The following is a 25764-nucleotide window of genomic DNA, read 5'->3' as shown; positions in this document are numbered from 1 at the left end:
TTAGCTTAGCCCATAATTAAAATGTTGTATTAGGCACTTAAATTATGATTAGGGTCTATATAAGTAAAAAATAATAAATAATAATCTGTACTATCACCCAACACCCGCCCACAGACTGCACACCAACGACACCAAACTGTACAAACGGTATAGAACAGTTTATTAAATTTAGACTTGTAAGAAGTCATCATAATCCAACGCACTTCATCGCAGGAAGCACATTCATAATAACACCAACCCAAAAAAGGATTGATCTCGGCATCGGAACATAAATAAAGCACAGGAACATATTTACAATTCAACGTGGACAGAGGATGGGGTTTGTGCACAAGAACACGCAACTAACATTTCCAGACAGAGCGAGACTCGTGAGTGAGAGAGAGCGTGCGTGACTTTCCAACGGAACCATCCCCCGGTGAAGAGACCTGGAGATGAGAAATGACTCAACAGAGCACAAAATATAACGTAGAACAATTTCTGGGTGTAACTGAGTGGAAACAATCGCTATAACCTCCAATAATACACTATTGTTCATAATGCTGTTTTCAGTTTACTATAGTAGGTGATTACCTGTATTTACGTCACAATTCACTGTGGTGAATTGGTTTCTCTAGGATAAAAATGGGGCAAAAATGTGTTATTTTAGGTTACATTGTAAGGGGAGAATGAGTTAACTCGCAAAATTCATCTAGAACATCAAAACATTGATTCAACAGAGAATGTCAACATAGGTCAAACGTAACAGTACGTACTGTCCTCCACGAAGCGACGTGTGAACACGCGGGATGGAGTTTCACATTTTTATCCTAATCACGAGAGGAGGATACATTATCCCATCTCCAACCCCGTCTTGGAAGAAGTACAGTACACTCTGTATCAAACTGAAGTGGACGGACGGACGGACGTCATTCTGACCTCCCGTAACGGACACGGTCGAGACTTTTACAGTAATCCAAAAAACCCTGCAGAATAATCCAAAAAAAAAAATGCAATTTCCCGTTTCCTTAAAAAAGAGAGAAGATCCTTAGAAAATTACAATCATTGAAAGCACATTACAAGTAGCAGTGTGTGTGTGTGTGTTGTTACAAACAGGTCATGTACTCTCCCCTCCCAGCACTTCTTATATACATAAAACAATGCCTGTGAGGATCATACGACCAATGATCAGGTCCAGGTTCCCCCCGGTAGAGGGGATTAAACAGTCTTCCCTAAATGCTATTTTTCCTGCATGGTGGGGGGAATGCAAAGGTGGATGGGGTTGGAGAACAGCTGCCAAATAAAAAAAAATTAAAATAAAACGGGGAGTTAAAAAGTTAGAGAAAAAGTACGAATAAACCGATTTAGAAATGGCACTCTGGTCCCACAGGTGCTCTGGAACCCCCTGTCCACCTGGTTCCCCACACCACGGGAGAATCATTTCTGACAGCGTTAAGAGGTGATCCGTCTTTGGAGGTCCCGCTGTAAAAGGTGCGTTCACACCCCGACGTGACCGATGATTCTTCAAACCACAGAGTGAGACACGCGACACATTTCTCAGTCATTTGCTTCCTTTTCGCTCGAGTTGAAACAATTGGGGTTATAGAAAAAAAAGAAAGAAAGAAAGAAAAAAGCAAAACGGTTGCTTCACGTGTCAGGCGTTTGGCAGGAGGCGAGTCAAACAGGGATGCAAGATTTCGGGCTTTTTTGCAGCTATATCGGGAGTTTTTGGTCCGATAAAACGCAATATATATACTTTCATCTTTTCTTGCGGCCAATTGCAAAGATCGTTTAGTCTCTTCTGTAGTGAAATCAACATATTTCTTGCAAAATAAACATATAAACAGATATCTGACTATACACTTTTAAGCTAATATGTCTTGCATCCCTGAAGCCCAAGTACGACTAACCTGATGAATTCTGAAAATATGTCTTGGACTTGATTCGATAAGTCTGTCGGGAAAGTTCGCAAAAGTACGTCAACACATGTCAATTCAATAAGGTCGGGCAGGACTGACTCAATTGTAAATATCAAAAAAAGTGTCCAACAAAAGTCTTAAAAATGGACCCAGTGACATTTTAGGGCTCAGCTACTTCTTTAACATCTGAAAATGAGACCAGGTTGATAACGAAGAGTTTCGTTTGGAGCACTTTTTGTTATTTATTAAGATAACAGTCGTACTTAAGTATGAACTCAAGCAGACTAAAAGTCACCGGGGTTTGCGTTTACTCGCGATACCGTCACGAATAAACCCAAACAGATCCGGTGACCTCAGTCGCTCAGTCGAGTGACGCGCTGCGGGAAAAAAAAGAAATCACTTTGCTTTCGGTGTAAAACATTCAGCTGTCAAACAACAGCAGAGATCATCCCCGTCGGCTTCTGCTCCCACAGAATGCAAAAGTATCTTACAGCCATTTCAAAATAAAAGGTCATTTACAGGCAATGGCGTCTTACGATATGTACACGATCGAATTCGGCTTGAGCTAAAAGATATAAACAGGTTGGTTTTTTTTCTTTCGTCCCTTCAACTATGTACATAACAAATAAGAAAAAGAAAGGAGGTGTTTGGGGAAACGATTGAGCACCTCCAGTGTCGTCATGTAAATTTATACACAGGGAAAAAAACTGTGTCCAAGTATTGGCTTCAAGATAACAAAACACACTCACGCCTTTTACTTTCCTTTCAGATACGTGCAGGAAAAGACAAGAGCCAGAAGCTCGGCATTCATTCGTTCTAAAGGCAAATCATATCTGATCAACTTCTTTCTTTACAAAACATAGGAAAAAACAGATGGTGATTTTTTTTTTTTTTGGTCTCCCACATCAGGCATATCAGGTGTTCGGAAAAACACCGGTTAGTGCTCATACTAGTGATCAGAACTAGTAGATAAGATGATCAAGCATCAAAGGCCCCTATGGAGTGTCCTCATGGTTTTGATACCTGAGGTGTAGCGCGAGTGAGAAGTCGGAGCGAGCGGCGCGTTACGACGTCCGTCACTTCTCATACGCCAAACGTTGTTTGTTTGTTTTTTTTTCCCTTTCCAAAAATCTATTTAGTATGAAGTTCAGTGGTCATAGCGTCTTCGTCCCAGCGGAGTCCATCTGCTGCTCGGGGACACTTCAGAAGTCTCACTCGAGCCAAGTCGTGACAGAGCGCCTGTTGCTTCTTAATTGTCCTTTCACTTGTGGCTAAATATCTGGACGGCGTGGACGGTGAGCGGGAACATTAACAGCAGTTGTAAGTGTGAAGTATTTGATCCCCCGCCGCTCCGAAGACACCAGTGTCAGCTTCAGCGTGTGTTTGTCGCTCTTGGCTCGTGCGTGCGGTGGCAGTGGGCTGAGAGGTGCTTCTCTTGGCAAGACAGAGAAGCAGAGGTGGAGGGGAGGGAGGGAGGGAGGGAGGGAGGGGGCGGAGAAAGGTCGAGTCCTGCGTCACGGGGGTCCTTCAGTTCGACGTCGGCGTCTGGCGCGAGGGGCGGCCCATGGACGAGGCGCTGTAGGTGCGGGAGCGCTGCCTCATGGCTAATCGACACGGCATCTCCAGCTCCAGCTCCTCGAAGAGGGGCGTGCCCGTGATGTCGGCGGCCTCCGGGCGCTCGCTGGGGCTCAGCGACAGCATGCTGCGCACCATACTGAGCTACACAAACACAGGGAGGGAACACAAGCGTCAGCGACAAGGACGCTACTGCTAACGATCGCTAACAAACATGGAGTCTCATATACAGACGGCTCAATATTCCGTGATTGAGGCTGTGCCGCTGAAGCTCCTCCCACCTCACAGAAGCACATGTCTCACACATAAAGGATGAAAGACTTTGTTTTATTCCATTTACTTTGCGCCTCTGTAACTGAATCATTAGAATCAGTTGATTTGTTCACAGAATCGTTCAGTACTTCCTGCACAGACTCCGCCTGACGCTGTCGCTTAATACACCAGACTCCTCTGTGAAATATTGACATTCTAGGCATTTCCTTTGCTAAATGTCAGAGATGTTAGAGATTAACGCATGATTTCAGGATTTTTTAAGTGTTTTTTAACTGATCTACAGCTCAGCATTGTTCGTTTGGATTCTTGTGTCGGACGTCGCGCTCATGACTCGCCCAGTGACGACACTCTCTGACCAATCAGGGGCCATATGCTGGATTATCTGCACAGATCCTCTAAATTGGGTGTAAAAGAGTCTCCTGTCATGAACACACCAGGTTTCCCAAAGGCTGAAAACTAGAAAAGTCTAGAAAAGGACCAAAAGTCTAGTTCATACTCAGATGAACTGATTGACCCTATGCTGAAAGGTCAGTGGGGGGAAAAATGTTGCCTACTGCAGCTTTAAAACACATGACTAATTGTACATTTACACACTAACAACTTACAATGTATGACTTGACTTTAAAGAGCAGCATACATAATACATGGAGGGTATTTCCACAGGTTGGAGAACCACAGATTATGCTTTGGGGATTATGTTAATCTCATTACAACGCAAACAGGTAAACAAGGTAACGTAAGTGAACTGAACCCCAGACAACGTTGCAATAACTGGCATGTTATATGTATACAAGTACATACATATATTTAAACAACATAAACAAAGTCACTGGTTGAAGATATAGAAGTTATAGCCTGATATATGGAGACAATATAATCCCAAGTGTACCTCCTAATCTGATTATCTAAAAAGGGTTTGTCTCACTTAAGTCTCATGACAGAGAATTATGCTCTCCCAGCTCTGCACGTGTCCTTCATTTCTTACACCACAAACAAAATCCCTTCTCGTGGGGGGTTTTTAATTTAGCTGCAGTTCGCACGAACGGCCACAAGATGGCAGCAGCGGCCCACTCACCTCCTGAATGTTGTTTTTGGAGAAGACCTCGGGGAAGCGCAGCAGCCTCACCTCTGTCAGCGTCTGGAAAACAACACGTAAAACACACCTGTGAGTGAAACCCAGCTAACGACGCTGAGGCGAGACAAAGGCTTATTCATGTTAAATGTGTAAAAACACGACAATTAAGTGAATAAAAGAAACAGATATCAGCAGCAGGGTTATTCTTTTACTGAATTAGAGTGTGTTTATTTGAAATTTGAAGTCATTTCATGTTGATCATGATTCATATTTTAGTTCCATCTGACATTACATACATAAGAAAATGTATGATAAAGTAATCCATTATCACAACTTTGGGTTAGGGGAACATTAGGGGAACCTTTAGAGAACATTCTCTTAAGGTTGTAGGAAAGTAACATTCTGGGAACATTCTGGGAAATGTGCAACCAAAAACAAACTTTAGGGGAATAACAACAGGAGAACCTAGGGGAGGAACCTTCAGGGAAAAGGTAACGTTCCTAAAAAGTGATCCCTGGGTTGTGACTTGTTTTAAAAACATGTTTTTTAACAAGTTAGTTCACTCTTTTTCTGGCATTTTATGTTTTAAAACCAACAATTCCTCTCATTTTTCAAGGAAATCTGACTGGCAGGAAAACATGCAGCTCGTATACGTCTTCTTCTAAGTGTCACAATAAAACGAGGGCAAAATTCTGACAAAATTTGGTCCTAAAACAACCACATGGCTCGGCAGGAGTGAAGGCGGCTGTGGGAATGAAATGAAGAGCAGCGAGGACGTGATTACGTGTCTGCTGACTCACCCTCACTCTCTCCATCTGCGTCCTGAAAGGACAGAGCAGCTCAAACAGGATCAGGCCCAGAGAGTAAATGTCCACTTTGTGAGAGTACGAGTTTCCAGAGAGCTGGAGAAAAGAGGACGGCGTCAGAAATGAACGGCTGCACTCATCGTGATCACATTTATTTTTCATTTTTTTACACATTCCTCACCTGCTCTGGGCTCATGTAAAGCTTCGTGCCGACCTGGCCCGTGTGCCGGGTGAGGAGCGGCGCGGGCGTCAGGGCGCTCGGCTCGTCGTCGTCGTCCTCCTCCTGGTCCATGGCCGTGACCAGGCCGAAGTCTCCCACCTTCACCACGTCGTCCATGGTGAAGAAGATGTTGGAGGGCTGAAGGACGGAGGGTCAAAATGTTTTCATTTATTTTTTTTAGGGGGGGTCAGCAAATAAACGTGCTGAATGTGGGTGCATTAATCAAACACGTGCCCTTGAAATGCCTGCTTTACCTACAGATGTCAGTCAAACTGCCACAAATGTAAAAAGAAAGTGACACCAACAGCTAATTTTCCACTCGACAAACAAAAGAGTGGAGTGTTTTTAAAGCAGATTCAGCCGTTGGTGAAGCGGAAACCACACTTTTTTTTTTTTTTTACCACGGATGAATCGACAGCAGCCGAGATTAAACGCGAAGGAAAAAAAAAAAGAAAAGCATTGACGATGTGATGTTCTGCTCTTCTGATAACATCATTAATCTTTGTTTGCAAGCTGTTGCTGCTGCTGCTGATGATGATGTCATCTAGTTTACTGCCACATTCTCCACTGCTGGCTTGAGGAGAAGCTTAGTTAAAACTTATTTTTCACAACTTAAACTACTTTTTTGTTAACCACAAAATACAAGTATGAAGTTAAACATGTAAATGTGTGCGTGTGTGTGTGTGGGGTGGAATATTCACCTTGAGGTCCCTGTGCATGAGGCCCTTGCTGTGCAGGAAGTCGACGGCCTCCGCGATCTGGAGGAAGATGTCCAGACACTGGTTGTGCTCCCTCTGCTCCGGGAGGCAGCGCTGAGCCATCCAGTCCTTCAGGTTCTCCTTCCGACAGAGCTGCATCTGGATGTAGAGGTAAACCTGCGGGAGAAGGAGAACACAGTCCCGAGTTAGAGCGGGCGCTTTGTTATCCGGAAGTCTGTTTGAACCGTTCGGGGTTTGTACAAAGGTAGGAAATACACAGTGAATCCGACGGTTGAATTACTGCGTAGTCATGCAGAGGGCGCTGAGGACAGCTTGGCCTTAGATCCACTTTAAATGCTATGTCATTTCCGGTTGAAACTTCCTACTACGAACTCGGAAAACTCCGTCTTCCGACTACAACTGGAAGGCACCCTATAAGACGGTTGTTTTGGCCATAAAAAAAAAAAGACAATCAAAACTGTCTCAAAAAGCATCTGAGTGAGTTACTGACAGTAAGAAGAATAAATAATATCATGTTAGTCATGCAGGCAGGATGGAATATCTCCGAGTTCAAACTCGCTTTTTCAAAAAAGTGACAGAACTCCACCACGACCCGACGCTCAAATACCAAAAACACACAAAATGATTCACTGTGACAGTTTTTGTTCTGACCTTGGGAGAAGGCTGAACCCGCTGCATTGGAGAAGGTGTGGGCACAGCCAAAGAAAGTGAGGTTGGCCTCGGGGGAGAAGAGGAGGAGGAGGAGGAGGTGGAAGAGGAGGAGGGGGGCGGGACCGACTCCTGTCGCCTGGTGTGCGAGGACGACGAGCTGTTCCTCTCCGTCGCCGCGCCGGTGCTGGCTGCACCGGACGTCACAGAGTCGGTGTCCGCCTCAGCGTCTCGGTCGCAGCCCGAGTCCTCGAAGACTATGTCGAAGGAGGAGGAGGTGCAGTCACTGGGGCCGCGCGGGGGGCACAGCTCGAAGGAGTCCGGGGTGTCCGAGGCGTCGGGGTCGGCCTGACTGTCCCGCTCCGACATCAGGCTGTCGTGGCCCAGGTGAGGCTGAAAGGAGAGGTCGCTGTCGTCGGCGCCGAAACCCACGGCCCCGCCGGCGCTGCTGGAGAGCAGGCCGCGCGGGTCCGTGGACGACGTGTCCCGCTCGTGCTCGCGGACCGCTGACACGGAGCTGGACACCGGCACTTTGACCGACAGCGCCTCCATGTGGTCCAGGAAGCTCATTGGCCAGTCGGTGGCGCTGCAAGTGATAACGCGGCATTGTTATGATGGATTTAGGAAACATTTTCTGATTTTAAGAGGTTGTCAAAAGGTCAAGTTTGTGACATTCAGGAGGTAAAATCTGCTCGTTTGGTTTGGGAATGATCGGAGAATAGTTTTTTGGCTTTATTTGCTCGTCTCGGACAAACTGATTAGACTTTTTTTTGACCATTTTCTAACATTTTATGGACCAACAAGAGAATAATCGACAGAAATAGACTCACCTGGTGTCTTTCAGCCACCTCTTGTCCATCTCCTCCTGCCAACCTTCAGGAGGACTCTCCTGCCAGGCGTTGAAGTAGCGGATAATCCCCGGGTGCTCCAGCTTGGCCAGAGCCTTCACTTCTCGCATCACCTTCTCACGGGCCAGCTCCCTGAGAGATCACGAAAAGAAATAAAAGGATTTGAAATTTCAATTCATGACTCCCAAGGACTCCTCGGAACAAGATTCAGGGATGCCTCTTCTTCTGACTGTGATATCTCAAGAACGTCTTGGGGAAATGTCTTCAAATTCGGTCACACTGACCTAACAGAACACGTTTATAGCCCGCTGAACATTAAATTCAATAGAAAATAAGTCATTGATGACTAAATGCAAAAGAAACTGTAAGGAAAAAAGAGTTTCATTGCTACCTGTTGGGCAGACGGATTCTTTTGATCGCGTAGTTGCAGTCGTCCACTTGGTTGCGGGCTTCAAACACGACGCCGAAGCCGCCGCGCCCGAGGCACTGCACCGGTTCAAAGTCGGTCAGGTACCTGTGGAGAAACACTCGGGTCATTATTATACAGGAAAGAAGGATCACACACACACACACATGCTGAGCTCAGAGGCCGAACAGAAAGACCTTAAAAACACACGGAAGAATAAATGTGTGTGTTTGTGTGCGACGAGTGTTTTATCGCCTACGTCCCTGACAATTTCAAAGGAGCAGAGATTAAAATATCCACAGGAGTCAGGGAGGAGTGTGTGAAGAGTAAAAGGTGATTATTACCAGAGGAGGAATTACAACCGCTCCATAAAATCCCTGACATGCTGCTGCTGCTGCTGGCAGGTAACCAAGATACAGCCAAGCATCAATCATGAACACATGAATGTTCATTCTGAGGCCTCAGTTAGAGCTGATATTAGCCATTCATCCCGGGAAAGGTGATTAAAAAACAGACAGGGCCATGTTTGTCTGCTCACACCTGGATTTTCACATTTGCAAATACTTATAACAATAATTACGTTTGAATTTAGAGGTAAATGTGGATGAATCAGACACTGCTTGGTCCAATTATCATTTCATGCTAAGTTCTCAAACACTGATTTTTGACTTCCAAAATTGTATCGGATGGCAAAAATGTGATATTTCATCTCTCTATTACTTTTTGGATTCATTCATTAGTGGTTTCATCCAAAAAGTGTTGAAACATGTTGAGTGGTCTTTCCCAAACCCTTGAAGTTATTCCTTCTCAATGATTTCTATGTTATACGGAACAAAGAAACCTGAAAATATTCATATTTAAGAAGCAGAAAAATCCAGGGAATACAAGTGTAGAAATAATCCTTACAAACCTGATTAAAACTTTATTAGGCGCTTTTACGTCACATTATTTATGACAGTCACGGCTGCGTCTCAATTACAGGACACCTGCCAGGTACAGCAGGTGTTTCCATCGCGTGCCGCTCCAGAAATCATCATTAAAAGAGTTTAGACTTGAAGAATATTGGGAGTTTGGGTTTGCTGCTGAGAGGGACCACACGTGCCAAATCCTCGCCTACATCCATCACTACCTTCACCATCTTCTCCACCCTGCTCACGCTCCTCGGGGGGGATTGAAGGCTGACTTATAAGGAAAGCGTGTGATTCAACTCTTGTTTCCCGATCTCCATCTGTGTCCTAATGATTTTGACTCACGGCTGCCGCAGCTGCTCAAAACAGCCACGGCCGTTTTATTTAAAGAACATTTTTGTGGAGAGGGACGGGCGTGGCGTTTTGACGCTTCAGCGCTGGATCAAAAGAAGAAGCGGGGTCAAGCGGAGGAGAAGATAAAGTCGCAGTTTAATCAGATCGCCGCTCGTGTTTGGGGCGGGAGAAGCTGAATTAGTTCGCTGGCGTCCTCACATTCGGACTGCAGCAGGTCAGAGCCGATCGTATTTTCAGTGTCCAAAGTGACAAAAAAACTTGCGACAATGTGCTGACAGTGATGAAAAGTGACACTGCGACCCCGCGGCAGATGCTGCACAGGGAGGGCGAGGTCTGCCGGTGCCAAGGTCGTCGTCATTTCATGGCAAACAGCTGAGTTATCCAATCATGCACTACTTGCGACTCACATCTCCAGTCTCTGCCTTGCTCTATCAGGGCTGGAAGACCAGCGGTCACCATGGTAACAGTGTTGAATCTGTAGCTACACCTTGAAAGACTTTGGAGTGTGAAAAGAAAATCCCCCGGCACAGTAGAAGTAAAATTCTCCCGAGTCATGCCAAAATTAAAAGCTGTCGACGCACAGCGTCACTGCTCGGCTTACCTGGACACATATTCGGTGGAACGGGTCTCCATGGCAACCGGCTCTTTGGATTCTACAACCTCAAGGTCAAACTTGCAGTCAGTCTGGCACTGTGTCTCCGACTCTTTCCGTTGCTTTTAAGAGACAGAAAGTAGGGACAAGTTTTGTTAAATCACTTCAAATTGCAAATCAAAAATCACGTCCTGTCGCCTCGTCGCTCTTACCCTCACAAAGGCGACCGGAACGGGGGGGTGGAAGAACTTGCGGACGATGTACGTGGTCGCGACGATGCAGAAGATGATGGTGCCGAGAATCTCCTTCCACCAGGGCAGCAGCAGCACCGGGTCCTTCCTCCTGCGGCTGTCGGGCCCCGCCGTGTTTCCCTTAATCAGGCTCACAGAGCTGTCACGTTTCTCCCGGTAGTGCTTGCTGAAGGGGAAGGAGTACCCGTTGTCTACAAGGGAAACCAAAGAAATGGGTCATATTTTATTTTTCCCCAATCGCGGCCTTCTGGAGCCTCGGTGCAGTTTCCAGGCTCTTACCGTACGGATACTGGAGGATTGAGAGGGCGCCGTTGCTGTACTCTTCGTGGGAGAACTTGTCGTTATTCAGACACTTGTCAAACTCGTCAGAGCCAACGAGGGCCGGAGTGCGAGACGGGGAATCTGTGTCAAGGACAAGACAAATTGGTTATTTGATCTCGGGCGGAGAGACAGATCGATAAAGAGAATAACAATCTCCCAGTGGCCACATGTGAAAGCGTTCAGAATTAAGAAACTCAGACAGACGCTGTGAATACACAGTTACACTCTGTGGTTAAATCTACAATCGTGAGGCCAGCGTTTGGTCTCTGGACTTACGGATCAGCGGCTTCCATTTGACGGTAGGGAGTGGAATTATATTCTTCTCCGATCCGATGGCTTTGGCGGGGAACTTCTCCGTGATCCTGACTGAAGACTGGAGGTAGAGCTGTCCCTGGAACATGCCTGGTCGAATCAGGGCCAAAGGAAGTTACACATGCACAAACTGAAACGGCAGAAGGTTTCGAAAAAAGTCGCGAGAGGACGGCGAGCGCGGATTTACCCAAGTACACACTGGACTCTGCTGCTCCTCTGATCTTCTCCGGGTCACTATCGTCCTCCTCCTCGTCAGCTTCCGACTGGTTGGTGTAGCCGGTGTCGTCAAACAGGCTGATGGGTGTGACTTTACCTCCACCCACCAGCCAGGCTGAAGCGATGGGTGTGCAGAACTACACAACACACAACCACGCAGAGGTCATTGGTGAGGCTGGAGAATTTAAATAAATCACTGCACACGGGTTTGAGAGGTCCGCGGTGTCTCACCTGACGCTCCCAGACCAGCTGCCCTTCAGGCTTGGTGCTGAAGGCCATGACCTTCCAGTCAGGAACCGACACCTTGATGACAAGGTCCAGGTTGTGGTTCTGCTGGTTCTGCTGGTTCTCGGCCTGCTCCCGCTCCTTGGGTTCGTCGATGATGACGCGCTGACTCTCCCTCCACGCTTCGTTCGCCAGCTCTCCCTCCAGGAAGTTCATCCCCAGACTGAGCCTCGGGAACGAGCTTGAGCTGAAAGTTTCCCACGCTGAAGTTCCACCTTGAAACGAGAGAAATGACGCACAACTGAAACTGATCTCTGATTTTAGGGATTCATAAACATTTGTTGGGAAAACCTTGACCGTGCTGAGCATAATGGGCTGAGATCTCGTCTGTGCAGAGACGGTAAAATTGTACATTGTCTTTAAGTAGTTGTTTTAGTAAAGAAAAAGTGATTTATCTTTGTAATAAGTGGAAAAAAAGCCATCACGATGTGTTCAGCCTCCGCTATATTCTATAATTCTTCACTTAAAAACGCTTGGTAACTTCTGTAGACACCGACTGAGGAACATCTTTGATGATTGACTGAATAAAACTCACTTCTCCATCCCTGTCCGGGGCCGGATGGCTCGCACAGTCTTCTGCGTCCTCTGCAGGAGGAGCACGTCCTCCGGCTCCACGTCTTTGTCCCCCCACTGACTGCAGCCCACCGTGGAGCAGATGTAACGGATCTGCGGAGGAGAACGACGTGTGATCAGACTCCAAGTTTCTTTCACTGCATATTTTATTTCATTTTTAAACGCCATCATATTCCACTCACCTTGCCACTGTAGGTCCCCAGGCCATAGGTGGTCAGGGTTTTGCCCCCGACCAGGATCGTGTCCTCTCCGATGCGGTAGGACGAGTCCAGCAGGGACTCCACGCTGAAAGGCACTGCCTCCATACTCTCTCTGTCCCGGTTCCACTGGAATAAGGCACCGTCCAGTGAAGGGATGACCACCTTGTTCCCAAACATCTGCGGGAACGATCACAGTGTTTGTTTTAGCGTATGTTTTACACTCAAACTGTCACAACCTCAACCAGGTGAGGTACTGTGAGGTACCGCGGGAGCCAAGAGGTCCAGCCAAGAGCACTTTGCTGTGTCTGTCACCCTTTCACGCCAACTTTGTACCAGCTAATAAAGCAGTGATTAACTTTTAAGTATAAACACACAACTCTTTGTTTGTTTGTGAATATAGCTGTGTTAAGATCTCGTGTCACCCGGTGACATTCTCACGCTGCACACCAAGAAGGTATTTGTTTCATTTCAAAACAGTGGGAGGCAACGGCAACCACTGTGCTAGTAAAGCAACGACAAGTGCAAACAGTTCGACTGAAAAAATAAATTAGTGCCCGCGCCAAGTTTCAGAAGAGCATTCGACAGGCCAAACAAATATTATAATTGTTGTCCAAGAAGACCAAACAGAGGCAGAATAATAACATAAGAAAATAACAAGACATTCGAGAACATCATCATTTCTCAATGTTTTTTTTAATGTTTTCTGGTATTTTATGGACCAAACGATTACTCGGTTAATCGTGAAAATAATCATTAGTTCCAGTTGTAGTTACATAGACGTCAAAGTAACTTTTACAGGTTTTCAGCTCAGTTCAGACACAGAAAGACACACATCACACGGGCCGACACAGCTGCTGCAGCAGCGGCGGCGGCGTCAGCCCCCGCACACTCAGACTCCATCCACAGGCGTGGGACCATTACACAACTGAAGAGCCTGAGTAATTAACCTATATCTTTACTGTAGTGTGCGACCATAATGTGTGTGTGTGTGTGTGCGTTCAGCTCAGGGCAGCAGTGAGGATGACATCATCATTGCCAAAACTTGAGCCTGATCCTGTTTTAGCCTCCGCAGCTTTAGCTCAGCAGATGGTGGAAGGACAAATGTTCTCTTCACAGAGAGAGAGAAAAAAAAACAGAAGTTGAGACGAACAAAGAGTTGTTTTTTTGGTGACATAATGAGAGAATCATTATCCCGTTAATAGACAATTCCTAATGGGATGGGGACCTCAGGTGCGGCGGCTGGGGTCAAGCGTGTGACCAGTCGATCACCTCGTCACAGAAAATCCAATCAGACTCTATTAAGGTCAGTGTGTGTGTGTGTGTGTGTGTGTGTGGGGTTAAAATGCCAGTGATGAGCCACGCCGGGTGGTGGAATGATTTACTAAGCGGAGCCCAGAGCAGAGGTGATGTCATCTTTTCGTGTGTGGGGGGGGGGACAAGAAAAGGATAAATTTAGCAAGTGAAAGGAGGAGGAGGAAGAGGGAGGTTGACCATCACATCATTCCATGCTTGTAAGGCTGGGGGGGGTGGATGAGTCATCCTGCTCCTGAAGCCATATATCATTCAGACCCGTGTTCAAACACAAAGTTCACCCTGATCTTCTCTATAGCACAGGAGTCCATGAGTTCAGAGACCTGGGTCTCAATTCAGGGGCTGCATCCTTTAGAGCAGGGGTCTCCAACTCAAATGACCTGGGGGGGGCCACTGGGTGTCTCATTTGGTCAGTAAGGGGGGGGGCAGTCAAGTGAAGAAAAAAAAAGGCATGCTTTTTTGAGAAAAAGATATCAAAATAATAAAAATTTACTTGTGATGCAAAATTCATCTATTATTTAAAGAAAAACATACAAAAATAAGTCATTATAACTTGATATTAAGTGGTAGAGCTGCATGCAATTCATTGGGGGGGCCGCATGTGAGTTACAGCTCACCAAACAAGAGCTCAGTTTGACTCCCTGATAAAAGCCTCGGGGCCAAAACGCGCCAATATTTGTATTTGTAAGGTTTGAACGTGACCATGACGTGATGTTAAAGGCATTTTAACAACAACAAAACCCCTTTTAAATATAAATACCAGGCTTCAAAATGAATTTTTGTTACATCTGATTCATGTCATGTGTCACTGTTAGTGAGCTGCACCATGTGCAGCTGTTTCTGAGTGACAAGGGAAATAGTCAAAGTAAAATAAATCAAATTAAATTAAATCAAACAAAACATAAAAAATAAACACCTTGGCCTGTGGATTTTCCCTTTAAATCACTTAAATCCAGACCTCCATGAACTGACTTCAGATTACTTATTCACAAAGCGAGAACATAAATCTAATGCCATTCTTTTTTTTTCCTTTTAATAGTTTTAATGTGGTTTAAATGAGGTAAATATAAATCAATATAATCCACTCTGCAATGTCCCAAGTTTAACGACCTCTGGCAGCGAGCCTGAAGAACATAATGTAACTAGCATGTTATTACTGTTGGGAAGATTAACCACTTTACAAATGAAAGTTATCCATTAGCTATGAACTTTAAAGAGTTTATTGCCGGGGCCATAACTTAAAAGCGCATGTCGTTAAAATGGAAATCTATTAAGTGGGATCGGGAATATTCAAATATTTGCATAGCATTCGAGAGAAAGGACGGCGCTTTTTCGTGGATTACATGAGAAACAAAACATGCATTAGAGCAAATTAAAAGCTAGCCCTTTGATGTAACGTGTATGCGTGTGTGATGAATGCTCCACCCCCTTGTTTGTTTGTGTGTCCTGCGTCTTATTTTGAATTTTCTTCCCGAAACAAAAGAAAACATTCAAAAACAAAAGGGTTCTTGGAATTTAAACTTTTGTAGAATTATAAAACAGACGGTTTCAATTATTAAAACGCCGACTTCTCAGCAGAAATCTCTCGTCTCATGTCTCCTCTGCTATGAATTTCTTAAGGCTATTAATATTTAAGGGCCACGTATCAGACTCATTCAACTTTTAACCTCTTCTCTCCTCGTTTATAAAACGTGCCTCTTTTCAAACAGAGATATCGGTGAGTGCGTTGAAACTCTGTGAAAACTCTCTGCCACGGTCATTTTATAACGTGCACCACCGCATACTATTACTTCTTTAATATTGTTGCTGTTATCATGATTTTGTCCAACAAAAACCTGCAAGAACTGCATTTAAAGTCCAGCAGCAGTGTTTAAAGTTGTCACGTGTGTGAGACTGCAGCTTTTATATCCAAGGTCTGACATATATAACTGTATAATCATTAAATACAATACTTGCTTTCGCTGTCTTTACCTCCTCCAATATGCCTGGAAAATAGGAATTTACTGTTTATATAATATACATTGAATGTAAACAGATGAGCGACAACAAAGGAAGTTCAATTCCACATAAAAACCACAGGCCTGTGTCTATAATTGCGATTTTTGTTTTTGTTCATTTATCGACATGGAACGCTACAGTTTTATTTGAATTTATCTGCTTCATCAAGCTGCTAATAAGAAAATAAATCATGAATAAAAGTGGGGTATTTTTAAGCTTCATCTTGTCACTGTGCTGCAATAAAAAAAATAAAATGAACAGAGCCTCTCAAAAACATGACACAGCACAAATGTGAGTATTTAAATGAACACGTCTCAAATAGCAGATGAAACTATGGCTGCAACAAACCTGGGGACAAAGTGATTCTTAAATGTCAAAATATTGTCATTTTTTAATCACACGCACAGTTAATTACGGTGGCGGTTTTGATCCAAAGAAGTTCATAATGGGGGTTCAATTCAAACATGCCATTGTTTTCTAACCGGGGGTTGCAGCGGGGGTTGTGAGGGATCAGGAGCAGGAGAGGTCAAAGAGTTGTACTGGTGTGTGTGTGTGTGTGTGAGAGTGTGAGACGCTTGAGCACTCCTGTCACACAGAGTCAGCGCTCACCCACTGTTAATGTGCCTCTGTTGGCCCACAAGGCAACAACTTCACTAAAAGGTGGCAGACGGCAAGAGAGAGAGAGAGAGAGAGAGAGAAAGAAAGACGGTGTGTGTGTGTGTGTGTGTGTGTGTGTGACAGAGAGAGAGAGAGAGAAACTTGTTAAAAAAAAACACAATTGTCCACCTTTCCTATTTTCATTTCCCTCGCGACGCTCGACAAATTATTGCTTGTCACATTAGTCACTGTGAGGCCATCAATGCTGATGCTCATCAATCATTTTCTCCCATTACCCATTCATTCATTCATTCATTCACACTGCATGACAGCAGAGGAATGCAGGTGCGCGCGTGTCTGTGTGTGTGTAATGTCTATTAGGTGATGACATCATCTCTGGAATGAGGCATTACCTCACCTCACTAATCACCCCAACACACTTCATCTTCATCCCTTTAACCCCGCCCTCGCGCCATGACTCACTCCGCGTTGGCAGCGACTCGCTCCACACACACACGCACACACACACGCACACACGCACTCTAATAAAGCATTTTTTAGTGCGGACACTCATAGATATATTGCATCTACCCTAACTTACCCTAATATTAACCCTAACAACTAATTGCCTAACCCTTAACCCTAATCATAACACCCTCAAAAACCCCTTTAAAGTTCCTTAAATGTCCTAATTTAGGTTTCTATGCTTTTTTTTGTGGTCCTCACAAAGACACACACACAAGCTCGCACACACACCCTTCACCCCCCCTCTACAAACACCCTGAGGCAACTCCAGGCTTTCTGAAGTGATGGCTTCTTTTTCTGCAGACAATGCTGTTTGTGGCTCTGCTGTCCCTCGTTTCACTAAGAGGGGAAAAAATAAAAACACACACACACACACACACACTCGGGAGGATGCAGCAGGTGACTGGCTGCTTCCTCCCCTGCGAGCGGAGGCCAGCCAATGGCACGGCGGCAGACTCCCCCCAGCCTCTAATCACCGAGCAGACTGGTGTCTCAGGGACTCGGGAAAGCACCAATGAAACTGTTGCTAAGTGCTTCGGAGGTATCTGTGGGTGTAGTGGTGCTGGTGGTGGAGGTGTAGTAGGAGGCAGTAGTGCCACCACCACCACCACCCCCATGAAGAAAAAACCAGGCACATCACAAACAGGCATCCCAGGTTAATGGAGGCAGAGAGAGCCTGAGTGAGTTTCCTGTTACATAAACTACTGTAAACACACACACACAACTGAAAAGATAATAAACAAATGACGTCACTGGGTTCAGAGCTGACAGGCATCACTCTCCTCATTCCACCCCGTCAGCCAAATGACAACCAACACACACACACACACACACACACACACAGCGTCAGCATCCTCTGTCTGTCACAACACAAGCACATGGATGATAAGGACGACAGGAATCATGTAAGGATGTTACAAGTCTATGACTGTCATGACACTCCATGAGACACACACACACACACACATGTTTTCACAGCTATTTTTCGAAGAGTTTTTTGTGCAACTTTCTTTTGTTTATATTCAGATTTTGCACATTTCTAAAGGAAATTGACTACTATTTATTTGGGAAAACCCGCATAAAACCTCATGTTGCATTGCATTTCCACTGGAACTCGAAAGTCGGAAATGGGAGTGACCAAGGATGGGTCGTCATCCTTCCTCGTGCAACACGACAACCGATACACCAGGGCAAACATTGCTATTTTAATTAAATTGTTGGCAATACCGGTCAATAACAATGATCGACACAGTATTTTATGCACACAAACAGTGCAGCAACATGTGTATGGTTAATAAAAATAAACAGTAGTTCATGTACAACTGATTAACTGTGACCAAACACAACAAAAGTGCCATTGACGGTAAGATTAGCAGTGTTTGTTGACCCTGTCTTCAACTTCTGCCATATGAAAATATTTTCAGCTACATTTTAGACATCGTACCTTAAGTTTGCGACATAATAACAAAAAGGTCGAGCCAAAAAGTTGTCTTTTTCAGCTTTAAAGAGGAGATAAATTCAATTATTTGAAATTTCTTATATGTAAAGTGTCTAGGTAAGGTTTTTCAAAATAAAACCAAACTAATTCCAACAAAATCAAACACACAAAGAGGGGGGAAAAGGCAGCAGGTAACACAATATAAGGGTGTGATGTCTTTTTGTTACAACTTAATATTCAAGGTCAAATGTACATTGCATTGCAGCCTGTGCACAGTGTGTATAAACTCTCGGTGCTTAGAGGAACCTTCAGGGGTTCTCCACGTTCTAACCTCCGAGGACCTTCACAACAAAAGCCTCATGAATACTGATTTTTATCTCGACTCTCCACTCCAAGCAGAGCAAGACGGATTTATTTATTTATTTATTCATTCATTCATCTCCACACGCAGCAGCTGATATTTCGCTGATTAACGTCCTCCCTCTAATTGTGGGTTTGCTGATCACTGAACTCGGCTGTGCTCTGAGAGCGAGACTTTTCGGGCTCAATGGGAAACACTTGAGACTCTTCAGAGGCTTTAAATACTGTGTGAGTGAGACTTTTCTACAGTGAGCAGTCAAAACATGTGATATGGATGAGTGGAGACACACAAACATACACTGCTCACCTCCCTCTTTAATTATTACGTACAAAGTTAAAAATAAAACTACGCTTTATTGGGCTGTTTTTTGGTTCATTCTTTTATTTTGCCCTTGTTTCCAACAGAAACTGATCAATCCGTAACAAAATAACCATGAGAATCGACAGATTAATTGATTTCTAAGATAATAATTGTGAGTTGCAGCCCTACACTAGTGTATAAACTAGATATCACATACAGGGAACAGTTAATCAAAAGAAAAAGTCAATCTTTTGAATGAAAAAATGAAGTTTAAGTGAGTAGGCAACACAATCCGTAATTTGTAATATTGGGCAGATTTATTATTAATAACTGGCCGATGCCACTTTAGCAAGAAAACAATTTTTTTTGACATTTTATGGTCAATAAAATCAAATTAAATCAAAATTTTAACCTAGGCAACCGTAGTCTTATTTTTCCGTTTTTTCGACTCCCAAGAGCAAAAACTACAAGATATTTATTTAAATCAACCTGACTTGAACATCTTTATCACACTGACCTCATATCACCCAGAGACGTGTTTATCTAACAGAGACAAACCCTTGGCTGTAATTGTTCAATGTGAACCAAACCACCAGCAGCAGCAGCAGCAGCAGCAGCAGCAACGTATAATGAAAGTAGTATCAGCAGCCACACAGACCCTCGTTAGAATCAGAGGCTTCTTCTTTCCCTGAGGCCAAACTATCAAACCCAGCGAGTCCACATCAAAGTGAACCAGCATCTCCATCCATAGTATGTATTATAAGAGCGCGCGGCGGCGGTGGCGGCGGCGGCGCTCTGGTCTCGCTCTGGGCAACACTCCACGCTCAGCGTGTCGGAGTGGGCGGTTTAAGCCTCTGTATACATACAGTGCACACACACAGAGGCGGGTGTTTTCTGTGCTTGTACGTCTAAACCACTACCTTCAACAAAGCGTCTAATCCTCAGGGCAAAACAGCTTCTCACAGATTCATGCGGGGGTGAGTACAGTACGTCTGGTATGTATTATGTATATCTGTATGTATGTATGTATGTATGTGTGTGTGTGTGCATGTAAAAGAAACCCCCGCTACACTGAGTTCAACGAGTTCAATTACTGGTCCGACTGTTGACCCGGAGGGACAGCGTTTGTTTAAAGGCAAAAGACGAAGACAGTGTCGCGTCCTCAAAGCTCAACCCAAATTGACTTTTTCACCCTCTAGTAGATATTAATCAGCGGAGACAGTGGACGTTTGACTGGTTTAAGTCTACAGTCGGAGACATTTCTACACTGTTCCCATTAAGACATGATTAAATACATAAGAAAGGTTTTGGTTTTCATGCCTTCTTGTTTGTAAACAGTGCACATTTGCCTATTTGAATGTTTTTAATGTCACATCACCACTGTGTAGTAGGTGAAATCAAAAAAAAATGAATAAAAAGCAGAATAAATTATACTTTAATACATATATATGAAACTTTAGTTAAGTTAAGTAACTTTGAGTGAGCAGCTTTGGGAAAAAAAATGTTTTATATGTAAATGAGGCAAGTGCCTTGGTTTAAGGAGGCCGCCATTTTGTGCCGCCGTGTTCCTACTGCAGCCAGAAAAGGCAAAAAAAGATTTTAAGTTTTTACTTTCTGAAGCAGGCGCTTAATATTTTTAATTTTTTTTCCCTCAGTGTTGTGTTGGTTTACCTCCGGTTTGCTGAGGCTGGAGGAAACCAGGCACCCTGAGCCGACATCCAGATCCCACTGCTTCCTGCCCTGGTTGTGAGGATCCAGAGCCGAGATCCGACCATCCAGAGTACTGATGATTACCAGAGACCTGTGGGTGATAAGAGGAGGCGGAGTTTAAAACATGCACGTTCATACAGACGGGACTCTTGGCCGTTGATGAGACTGCCGTGACATCTGTAGAGACATCAAGACGTTTGTTTGTTTGTTTGTTTTTAGCTTAAAAAAAAAGAAAGAAGATGAAGTCATTTGCACCAGAGTTATCTTTTAACACCGTCTACTCGGCGGGAGTTTCAGTCTAATGCCGCCTCCGAGGAGACAATAAAGGGCAGAGAAGTGTGGAGGTGCAGATGTTTGTCTTTTCCTCTTTTGGTCTACCCTTGATAAGCGATCACGGTGACCTTCAAACTGCCGCCAAAGGCTGCACACCTGTGCCAACAAACAAACCCTCTCCTTCAAGTCAGGAGCAGCTCTGAGGATTGTTAAAAACCTGACCAGCCGCCCGACACACGGTTAAGTTCAGAAATGAACTTAACCTTTCCTACGAAGTCCTACTGAGGTTGGAATCTCTCTTAAAAGCGAAGAAACCTTGTGAACGCATGTTTTCGGAATCATTACCCATATCTTAAATTTAACCTTCTTCTTGGATGAGTGAGTATAGTGTTTACAGTATGTGTGCTGTTTTAAGGTAATGTGATTCTGAACCATCACATTGTAACAGCAAGCTCCACCAATTAAATATAAATAGAACACCTGAGGATTGTGGGAGTAAGTTGACCTTGGATGGTTCAAATATTATGGTTGATCATTAAAACCTAGTATCAGAAAACTTTGGGACTCTTTTTGGACAAACTAAATAAAGAAATATTAAATTTTTTTAAAGTACTAAAAATACAAACGTGAAAGTCATTGTTTTCCACTTTCTCTCAGCAAACACATGAGTGTGTTGTTCCTGAGGCAGGTACGGGAGGAGCCCAGTGATGAAGCTGTGAAGCAGATGGTGAGAGGGAGCGTTAAGTTTACACCGGGGAGAGTTGACATGATCACTTCTTTCACACGTAAAACTATTACTGCTGCCACCAAATTAGACTCATTTACACTTTACCGGCCACTTTTACGCCTTACACCTGTTCTACTGCTCGTTAGCGCCAGTGTAGTGACAGCAGCTCAATGCATTCAGGCACGAAGACGCATTGAATGAAGAAGAAAGGCGATTTAAATGACTTTTAACGTGACATTGAGTATTTAGGAAACTGCTGATCTGATGGGATTGTCATGCAAAACCAACTCTAGAGTTTACAGAAGATGCCAAAGGTCAGCGACTGGTTCAAAATGACAGAAGGGCAACAGTAACTCAGTTTTAACAACCTCTGAACACACAACACGTCAAACCTTGAATCTCTCATCAACAAGGACGTTTACTTGTCTATTTTTTTTTCTTTTATTTGATCTGTGTCAACATTTAACTATGGAGCCAAATTAGTTTTGGAGGGGTCGTGTCCTCATACGCCTTTATTGGGCTTCTAAGCGTCCCTGCACAATGTCTTACCTCTACTGATTTCTGATTTGCTGTTATGTAGTGTTCAATAAACTTTATTTTTTATTAATTTACACTTTATTTGTCCTTGGTATAAGATGTAAAACCTTCGATAAATCTTCTGTACGTCAAAACTAACAGTCTTTAGTTGTTCATTAAAAATGTCTGCTTCTATTTTCATTTCCTTTTTCATTTCTTCTACGTTTCAATGAAAGCTAAATTAGCCCGAATTTGAAACCTCGAGGACGACTTGGGGATTGTTTATAGTTTTTGGAGAAGTAAGACAAAGATGTGACTGCTTCTGTTTTTTTACAGCAAGGTGATTGAGTCACAGGTGGAAAAAAAGACACTAGAATGGTTAAATAAAATAAGATAACATTTTATTTGGGGTGGTTTTAACTTCCATGTGTCTTATGTGTGTCACCTTGCTTCAGCCCCGACGCTCCTCCGTGTCTCCCACGATCAGCTGCTCTCCATTGTCCCGGAAACGAGGCTGAATCTCAGGGGAGTATCTGGCCTTTTGCGGTAGCAGGTACCAAATTGTGTCACTTCTTCTTTTTCAAATCTGTTTTTTTTTTTTTTCGTCTTTGGCCTTTTGGAGAAGGTAAGTTTTATTTTTGTTTTGTTTTTTGGCTTCACTGACACAACTATGTCGAGTTTTAGAAAGTTTTGTGTGACGCCTGCAGGATATTACAAAACTTTGCCCATTCTGCAAAATTTAAATTCTTAAAAGTTGACACATTTTTCGCATTTTTTCATTCAGAACAATTGTGTGCAGAGAAACAATGAGCGGCTAAAAATAAGAGAGGAGGGAATTAGAAGCAGGGGGTGGTGACAGTGTTTTCCCTGCGATGATTAACGGCCTGTGGATTTCTCACAGCATCGACACTCTTTATTGTAGTGATGGATTTCATCTTGTTTCTTTCATCTCTCAATTATTTCTCTACGTTTTCTTTACGCTATGACAAACTTTTCGGACCGTTTCCCCACAGATTGATTCGATTTTTGTGTTTTGCCAGACGGAAAACAGTCGGACACACGAGGCTCCGCCCCCCTCGCCGCGCTCTTCTGCCGCAGTGCCCGTCAGTCATGTCCTGAGCTCCGACAGTGAGCGGCCACCTCCTGTCTATTGATTGGGATCTGTCTGGTGAGGAGAAGCCGTCAACTGGGCTTTTAGCTTTATTTAACCAGCGAGAGTCTGCTGAGCACACATGCCGTCTCGGAACACAGCTGGGGCCCAGGTTTTGCTTCTCTTGGCCACCGGGGCATATGGGGTTTTAACTGCCTCCCCCGAGGGCAACAAGGTAGCAGTTGTAGGAGGAGGAAGCAAAGTGTTACACTTGTTCATTTTCCCAGATGAAGCGAAAAATCAGGGGGGGGAGTCAGAAAGAATGCGGCAACTCGGCATCACTTTTCATTTGTACTCCACGTTCATGAAGACACAAGTCGAGAAAGTCAAGTGGAGTGTAAGCGGATGAATTGCTATTGATTAGCCGTAATCCCCCGATTGATTTCACTTATTGAACACTTGAAGGGGAAGGGGCATGTTGGAGGATGTGTAAGCTTTAGGAAAACTCGGCTATGGATCGTCTGTGATCGATTCGAGGGAGGTTTCTCTCGTGTTTCGCCGCATTTACTCACACGTCGCACATGCTGCTCTGGACCAGCTCCCCGTCTCAGCTCAACTGGAACTCCAAGTTTGCATAAAAATGCAAATGTGATCACTTAAGAGTAATGAGCCATGTGTCTTTCAGCCCCATCAAAGCCAAGATTATCTCCCCAAATCTGCTCAAAGCATTATCAGCCTCGCCAATAGCACTAAAGTGAGGAGTACTAAGAAAAACATTGTTTTTCTCCCTCTCAGCCTCCAATAAAAACAGAGTGCTAAAGCCCGCTCTTGTCCTCTCGATTGGCTGCGAGAACCTGCCAAAAATATTAGGCTGATTGGTTGTTGCTAAGCAGGCGGCTCTCTGAGAGGGTGGGAGCTTTGGCGCCCTGCGCTCGGGCCTAGCCCTGCCCCCTCTGAGCCACGCTGCCAATGTAGAAGTGAGGAAGAAGTCACCGAGAGCATCGAGTTCAACTTCAGAGATAGAGCACAAGATGGAGGAATTTCATTCTGAAAAGGGAGATGAAAGGCTTCTGTGGACTCTTTGTGCTCCAGATAAAGAAAAGGAGGTGCAGAAAGGGGGGGGTGGGGGTGTTAGGTGGGGCGAGTTGTACTTGACTGTACAACTTTAGGGTTACAGATGCAGGAGGAAAAGGTGGGAGGAGAAGCTACAAAAATAGCACTGAAACCATCAATAAACACAAACCAAACAAAACAAACAGGCCGACTGTTTCATTTAGATTTTGAGGCAATTTATTTTCCACGGCTGAGCCCCGAGACACCGCTGCTCTGCTGCTCGTCACCAAAGGGAGAACATGTAGCCTGCGGGTCTGCTGCTGCTGCTGCTGCTGCTGCTGCAACTGCTGCTGCTGCCGACTGTGACAAACGCAGGCGGAACAGAGCCCGAGGAAGACGTTGGAAAAGAGAATGAAAAGAGAGAAAGAGGCAGAGTAGCGGGGCTGCCAACAGACTGAGGGCTGTTAGCGTTCCCTGCCTGTAATGCTGTCAAAAGTGTCAAGATAGTGCCGAGTGCCTCTTCAGTGGCAGAGTGTGGAGGAGCAGGGAGCCAATTAGCCTCTCTCTCACCAGACTCTGTGCTCCTCAGAGACCCTCGGCCTCAGTCTGCACACACCGGCAAAAACCGAGCTGCTGGTAAACACACTCCATTGAAAGAAACAACCAGGATGTTTACACAGGCCCGAGTCTCCAAGGAGCGGGAGCCGCCGAGCCGGACCAATCACGGCAGCTTGACACTCGGCAGCAGCCAGTGAAAGCACCGTTTTCCTCCACGCTCAGCCAATGGACGCGCGGCTCTGCAGACTCTGAGCCAACGGCAGGGCAGAGCTGCCTGTAACCATGCAACAGCAAGCAGCCCGAACGCATGCTTAGACGAGAGATGCGCTGCCGCGCAGCTGCCACTCGGCTTCCCGCGCAGCCACCGAGAGGCAGGACAAAAATATGAGAGCGTGGGGAGCACGTGGTGTGAAAGTTATGGATGCAGCGCCGAGCCGGCCGCACCCAGCAGCAACAGCAGCAGCAGCAGCAGCAGCTGCACCGGCAAGAAAAAACAAGAGTCAAGTGCATTCCTTCAAACTGGAGGGAGGTGACACAAAGAAGAGAAGGTTTTAAAAGGTGTTAATTCCACTATTCTTCCACTAGATATTCCGTGAATGTCTGTAATTACAACCCGGTTAAAGAAAGACAAGTCTAAAAAATCTTTCAAAGAACTTTCTCATGCAACGCTTCCATTGAGTGGAGGATATTTAAACACACAATCAGCCTCAACTCATAGATATGCTGACATGGACTAAACTCTGAGCGTTTTTAAAAATCAATGCTAAAGACTTTCCTTTTTACTACAGCCTCTTAATAAATAAGATTATCATTATGTTCCTTACTTACTT

The 25764-nt window shown here is 44.7% G+C and overlaps 1 protein-coding gene across 1 annotated transcript in view; it reads right to left on the bottom strand.

Moving 5' to 3' along the window:
• Positions 1 to 137: 137 nt before the first annotated feature.
• eif2ak3 (eukaryotic translation initiation factor 2-alpha kinase 3) overlaps positions 138 to 25764 on the bottom strand; it is a 34502-nt gene continuing 8875 nt past the window's right edge. The window contains 18 exon segments of the mRNA XM_044047522.1: positions 138 to 3614; positions 4819 to 4881; positions 5619 to 5720; positions 5806 to 5982; positions 6546 to 6719; positions 7215 to 7797; positions 8042 to 8191; positions 8451 to 8573; positions 10329 to 10441; positions 10532 to 10761; positions 10850 to 10972; positions 11168 to 11293; positions 11391 to 11556; positions 11651 to 11866; positions 11868 to 11919; positions 12240 to 12370; positions 12460 to 12654; positions 20679 to 20808. Coding sequence (XP_043903457.1) covers positions 3423 to 3614; positions 4819 to 4881; positions 5619 to 5720; positions 5806 to 5982; positions 6546 to 6719; positions 7215 to 7797; positions 8042 to 8191; positions 8451 to 8573; positions 10329 to 10441; positions 10532 to 10761; positions 10850 to 10972; positions 11168 to 11293; positions 11391 to 11556; positions 11651 to 11866; positions 11868 to 11919; positions 12240 to 12370; positions 12460 to 12654; positions 20679 to 20808 — 3046 coding nt within the window. The 3' untranslated portion in view covers positions 138 to 3422.

This window comes from Solea senegalensis, linkage group LG16 (genome assembly GCF_019176455.1).
Source record: "Solea senegalensis isolate Sse05_10M linkage group LG16, IFAPA_SoseM_1, whole genome shotgun sequence".
NCBI classification, from domain to species: Eukaryota; Metazoa; Chordata; class Actinopteri; order Pleuronectiformes; family Soleidae; genus Solea; species Solea senegalensis.
The sequence above is the reverse complement of the archived record's forward strand: the minus strand, read 5'-3'. Positions and strand labels throughout refer to the sequence as shown.